The sequence below is a fragment of the Benincasa hispida genome, chromosome 2, assembly GCF_027475165.1.
Source record: "Benincasa hispida cultivar pf3 chromosome 2, pf3_genome.v1.1, whole genome shotgun sequence".
NCBI classification, from domain to species: domain Eukaryota; kingdom Viridiplantae; phylum Streptophyta; class Magnoliopsida; order Cucurbitales; family Cucurbitaceae; genus Benincasa; species Benincasa hispida.
In genome coordinates this window covers 43,967,940-43,974,609 of record NC_143479.1, presented here as the reverse complement: position 1 = coordinate 43,974,609, position 6,670 = coordinate 43,967,940, and the positions used below count along the sequence as shown (strand labels likewise).

The following is a 6,670-nucleotide window of genomic DNA, read 5'->3' as shown; positions in this document are numbered from 1 at the left end:
GATTACATTTTATTATATTTGAAAATATTTCTGACAATTTTACAATTTAAAACAATTACTTTAGAAATTTAAAAGTAGAATAAACTATCAAAATCCACACCTACTTATGTTAGATGGTTTCAATTTTCACTAATCTGTGTTTTTAGTTTTAATTTTGTCATTATCATTCTTCAATCAGATGAAAAAAGATCGGGTCAAATTTAAAAGATTAAAATGTGGAATCTATTTATTTATTATTTATTTTTCATATATAATTTAGGCATAAGTCTCTATTTAGCAATAAAACCTATTTCACATTTATATATAGGTCTAAGTACTACTCTAGGGCCTTGGTTGATATTAGTTTATGCATTTTTAAAATTTTCATTTTAATCTCTGTATTTTTAATTTTTATTATTTTGCTCAATATACTTTTAAAATTTTTATTTTTATCCTCGTATTTTTTGAAAAATGATTAGTTTGGTCATGCAGTTTCATTCTTATCTAACACTTTTCTATCAAATTTTTAGTATTACAGAGTTTTCTTTCTATATTTAAGATTTGTGTTAATTTTAAAAATAGGGAAATCCTCATTTTTTAGAAGTACATGAACCAAAAATAAAAATTTAAAAAGTACACATACAATAAAAATTAGCACAAAAGTTAAAAGCATACAAAAACCACCCTAAACATTTTAAAAGTATGGGAACCAAAATGAACTGGAACAAAACAAAATTAAAAAAATTGCAATAAGTATTTAAATCTTACATTTATTTATAAAAATACTAGTTTTAGATTTCATACTAGTTTTAGATTTCTACTTTCAACTTAACTAGCTAAAAGAAGCCAAATTCTAAAATTAACAAAATATCGATTTTTTAAGGTTTAAATACTACTTTGATTTTTATACTTTTGGTTTTGGTGCATTTTGGTCCCTCTACTTTTAAAATGTTCATTTTGGTTCCTATACTTTAAACTTTGGTTCATTTTGGTTTCTCTACTTTCAGAATATTCATTTTGGTCCTTGTATTTTCAACTTTGGTTTGTTTTAGTCTTTGAACTTTTAAAAAGTGACCATTATGTTCCTTTAAAAATGAAAATTAATGAGGGGACAAAAAATGATCACTTTTTAAAAATATAAGGATCAAATGAACCAAAGTTTAAATTATAAGGACCAAAATGTACATTTTACATTTTGAAAGTAGAGAGACTAAAATGAACTAAAATTGAAAGTATAGGGACCAAAATAAACTTTTTGAAAATATATAGACCAAAATGAAAAAAAAAATGGAGGAAGTAAAGTAGTATTTAAAACTTTTTTTACAAGATTGATGTATCTTTTCCTTTTTAGAATATTAATTACAATTTAAAGGAAGGATATAAATATTTGGACCTAAGAGTCTTGGAGTCAAATTTATAATTATTAGACATACTTGAGTTATTTTTTACAATTAGAAAAATGAAATGATGGGTTATAAATATGTTCACATCTTAATGGAATTTGTTTGTATGCATTTATAGGTAGCTGGTTTTCTTAAATAAGGATGCTAATGGGAATGGGTGACTTGGAATTATGTATATGTACATGAAGAAACTTTGAGCCACTCTTGTTGCCAAAATAAAAAAGCAAAATCTTATTTGCTTAGCTGCCTATTTGACAAGGTATGTAGGCCTTTTGTTGTTATTACTATTTTTTTTTTAATAAAAAATATATTTTTTTTTTGTGAAAATTAGTCATAATGTTTGTATAAAATACTTAAAATTCCAAATTCCTAAAGGAAGAGATAAGAAAAATGAAATATCACCTCATACTATGGAGGTAATTGTTCTAACTTATATACTCATGATTAATTCATTCTCTAATCAATGTGAGATTTTTTGTTTACATTTCAAACAATCACCCACTTGAACAATTAAAGTACCACTTTTAGTCTTCCCTCATTCATCCACTCCTGATCACCTATGAGAGCTTGCTTTTAACAAAGCTTAGCTGCTAACTCAGATAGAGCACATCGAATCATTTTTAGAATACATTTGGTGTTGACTATCTTTTGCATTCTTAATCTCTTCTATAGGTCAAATATCTACTCTTCTATAAATGAATTTGATAGAGTTATTGCTTACTTGTCACGTCAAGCACTTTTTTATTTGTTTTGGGATTCATCCACAAGACTATCACTACTTTTATTTGGAATCGCTAAAGTTCTAACCCACACGGTTAGGGGTGTTTGGCTCACTGACTTCATAAATTGGTATTAAATAACTCAGCTCTATCAAGTTCATCTGTATTCACTAGTAAAGTTTGCTCATTCATCAAGGAACTACATTTTCTCCCTCTATAATTAAGCACCCCATAGCCTCCTAAATTTAGACCACAACTCTGATACCAACAGATAAGGATAAACCTTCAACTAATTAAACTTAGTGAAAGAAATATTCAACAATAAACAAAAAGAACCTAAATACCCACAAAACTGAACCTCTTCCCATTAGTGTGGTGCTTAGAGTTAATTTAAAAGTATGTCAATATAATAATAACTCAATTGGTTAAAATATTATATGTTATTAAGTTAAGGTCAGATGTTCAAATCTCCACATCTACCGACCTATGTGGTTGAGCTAAAGAAAATTAAAATGAATTGTAACCAAAATAAATGACCAAAATAATGGTATTTTAACCAAATAATAATAACAACAATTGAATGTGCAAATTTCACCACTAATTCAAAGTTTATGATTCAATAAATACTACACTAATATTAGTTAAAAACAATCTAAATTATTATATCCAATGTAACATACAAACATGCCATCTATTTTTTGTATGATAACAATTTTGTTTTAAACAATTTTGTTTTTGAAATTTATGCATATTTTTTTTTAATTATATTTTGTGATTGTCACTTTTCTTAAAGAAATATTTAAATTTTTTTGTTAAATTTTAAAATTAAAAATCTATTTTTTTTTTTAAGTTTTCAGTTTGCTTTACAAAAATTGATAGAAAATAGATAACAAAACAAGAAAACTTATAAAATAGTGTTGTTAAACTTATTTTTTTTAAAACCAACAAATTAAAAATTAAAACTCCATTTAATAACCATTTGAATTTTAGTTTTTGGTTAACAATACATCCATCCATATGTTCCTTTATTTTGATGTCGACTTTTTTTGAACGTTTTCAAACGTCAGGTTAAATTTTATAAACATAGAAATAGTTTCTAAAAACTTATTTTTGTTTTGTATTTTGAATAAGAATTCAAAAATTTCTTTTAAGAACGTAAAAACTATATTAAAAAATTTGGAAGAACATAAACAATAATTTTAAAAATAGAAAATTGAAAGCCAAAAATATTCTTAATTATCAAATACAGCCTTAATTCTTTATATCTTTTCAATAAAAATTATATGAACTACATCTAGAACCCTTTAAAATGGGTAAATAAAAAATTTGGCAAGTTAGGTCACACACCTCTCTTAACTAGAAACTTGTGCATTTATTTTATAACATTCACATGTCAATAAAAAATAAGGTAAAACAAAAATTGTTAACATGAACTTAATTCAACTGACATGAATTTACACTATCAACCTCAAGATTTGAAGTTGGATTCTCCCGATCCACATATTTAAAAAAAAGAAAAAAAAGGAGTTTATGGTGAACTTTTTTGCAAAATATCTAAAAGAGAGAAATCCTACCTCAATAGAAAAGTCATGGAGTTCCTAAAATTGAAATGGTTTGCTAACTTCAAGAAGGGATTAAAAAAGAATGGATTGTTAGTATAAAAAATTTGATGATTCTACTTCCATGACTTTACTTTCAAGTGGAGTTTAGGTATATTAACTCTACTTAAATTTTTATTCTATATTATTTGGTCGTAGAGTAGGAAAAATGGATAATCATATAAAAGTTCTGAGAGGGCGTATTTTTGTAATTGGAATCGAGAAGATAATTCTGTGTAATTGTAATAATTTTTCACAAAATAAATTTTCATTTTGGTGAGGTTATTTCCATGATTTTATACATTTTACCTGCCTTCAAAACAATTATTAGAAATTTTGTAAAAAAAAAAAAGAGCAAAAGGAACAGTTGCAAATATAGCAATCAAGCCCAAAATATTAACAGATATAGCACAATGTAAAAAATTGTAGATATAATAAAATTTAGATAATCTATCAGTGATAGACGATAACAATGTTAGAAGCCTATTAATGATAGACTATATTGTTAGCAAAAGTCCATCAATGATAACTATATAATTGATAAACTTTGTTATATTTATATTTTTTTAAAAATATTATTATACACTTAATTATTATCATTAATAATGATATCTATTGCAATTACCCCAAACAAAACATTCCAATCCACAGTATAAGTTGGTCCACATTACTCTCAAAACTCTGAAAAGTAATGTAAAAAAACCCAAACCCCATAACATCAAAATCACATTTTTTCTCTGCTTTTACCATTCTTCAACCAATCAAAACTTTCCAAGTGGCAGTCAAAAAAGCAAGTTGGATCTGAAAAATAGAACGTTTTTCATCCAACCTCTCTTTTCCTATGGGTTGACTGTGGAATGATAATAATAATAATCATCACATTAATAATAGTATTCCACACATTGTATTGACTGCCAAAACCATTCTTCAATTGAAATTCTCTCTCCCCATTATATTTATAATGATGACCCTTCTCTTTTCTCTTTGCAACAAAATCATCTTTCTGTTTTCTTCTTCTTCATTACTTTTCTCTCTTCTTTCAATATGGAAGAAGTTGCAGTTCCTCCATATTTTATCTGCCCAATTTCACTACAAATCATGAAAGATCCTGTTACAGCCACCACTGGAATTACTTATGATCGTGAAAGTATTGAGAATTGGTTCTTGACCTCTAAGGATGCAATCTTTTGCCCTCTCACCAAGCAATCTTTGACCAAAGCTTCTGACTTGACGCCGAACCACACGCTCCGTCGCCTGATCAAGTCTTGGCTAGTTGAGAACGCCGGCCCCGGTGGCGGAGTTGATCAAATTCTAAATCCTAAACCACCTTTAGACAAAACCCGTCTCCGAAAACTCTTGCAGGATCTTTCGGTCGCCTCGGACAACCGCCTTCGCATTGAGGCCGTGAAAAAGCTTGAAGCTTTAGCTATTGAAAGTGACACTGCAAATCGAGGGAGTATGGAGGAAGTCGGTGTGGCGAAGGGGATGGTTTTATTTGTTATAAGATGTTTTAGGGAAGGGAGAGTTGGTGGGCTTGAAGAAGCTTTGAATATTCTTAGTCTTCTTTCAAATTATTCAATTTCTGAAACTAGGGTTGTTGATTTTTTTGAATCATTGACTTGGGTTTTGGGATTGAAGATGGAAAATCACATCATTATCAAAAGCTACGCGGTTGAAGTGTTGAAGAAAGCAACCGATGTGGCTCCCTCCACCATTCTCACCCAAATAAACCTTGAGTTGTTCAAAAACATTACAAATCTCTTGAGAGAAAAGATCTCAAATTCATCTCTCAAAACAACACTCACAATTCTAACAAACGTATGCCCGTGGGGACAAAACCGAATCAAGCTCGTTAAAGTCGGGACAGTTTTCGACCTGATCGCACTCGAGCTTGAGAAGCCGGCGAAGAACATAACCGAGCTCATCTTTAATCTCTTGGCCCACCTATGCTCCACGGCAGACGGGAGAGCAGAGCTCCTCCGCCACGCCGGTGGCATCGCAGTGGTTTCGAAGCGAATACTTAGGGTTTCACCTGCAACGACCGATCGAGCGATCCAAATTCTATCATTGATATCAAAGCACTCAGCGAGGAAGGATGTTCTTTTGGAGATGTTGAGGGTTGGGGCAGTGTCAAAGCTCTGCATGATGATGCAATCTAATTGTGAAGGATACTTGAAGGAGAAGGCTAGAGAGATTTTGAGGATGCATTCAAATGTGTGGAGTAATTCTCCATGTATTGGAGTTTATGTGATGACTAGAGACCCTAGATAGCTTTCAAGGGTATGATTATTTTAAGTATAAGAATATGTTGTAATATTCTTGGAAGCTTTCCAACTTTTTATGAACTACTGTGAAATTTTGAGCAGTTGGGTATAAAAAGTTTCCAAAGTTTTAGTCCAATTATATGAAATTTTGTTACAACTTCTTTGTATGATATTGATTGTGATTATGAATTTGTTGGGATGGAATTTTTGTTGGATAATTAGTTATAGGGGAACGTTGGATTTAATCGCTATGCCGATGGTTTTATTAAATAAAATGTAAATAAAAATTTAATTCAAACATTAACAATAAACTCGACCAAAATATCCAATCTCTTGGGTAACTATTTATTATTATTTTTTTGAATAATTATTATTTTATAAATATAGCAAAATGTCATCGTTTATCAATCAGATAGTGAAGACATTGATAGACATCTATCAGTATCAGTGATAGACTCTGATAGTTGTCTATCAATGTCTATTAATGTCTTATCACTAATATATGGTGACATTTTGCTATATTTGTAAATAAGTTGGCTCATTTTTCTATATTTGATTTTTTTTTTTTGTTTTTGAAAATTAAGCTTTTAAATTTTACTTTCACCTCTATATTTCTATATTTCTATATTATGTGTTCTTCAATTTCGATTAATATTTTAAGAAACTATGTCAAAATTTGAAAACTACAAAATGTATTGTTTAGGTTT

General features: G+C 29.0%; 1 protein-coding gene across 1 annotated transcript; it reads left to right on the top strand.

The window, feature by feature from the left end:
• The first annotated feature begins 4,286 nt into the window (after nt 1–4,286).
• LOC120071632 (E3 ubiquitin-protein ligase PUB24-like) lies at nt 4,287–6,130 on the top strand. Its single transcript, XM_039023991.2, has one exon. It carries the CDS (start codon nt 4,744–4,746, stop codon nt 5,968–5,970), a length of 1,227 nt encoding a protein of 408 aa, XP_038879919.1. The 5' UTR covers nt 4,287–4,743; the 3' UTR covers nt 5,971–6,130.
• The last annotated feature ends 540 nt before the right edge of the window (nt 6,131–6,670 follow it).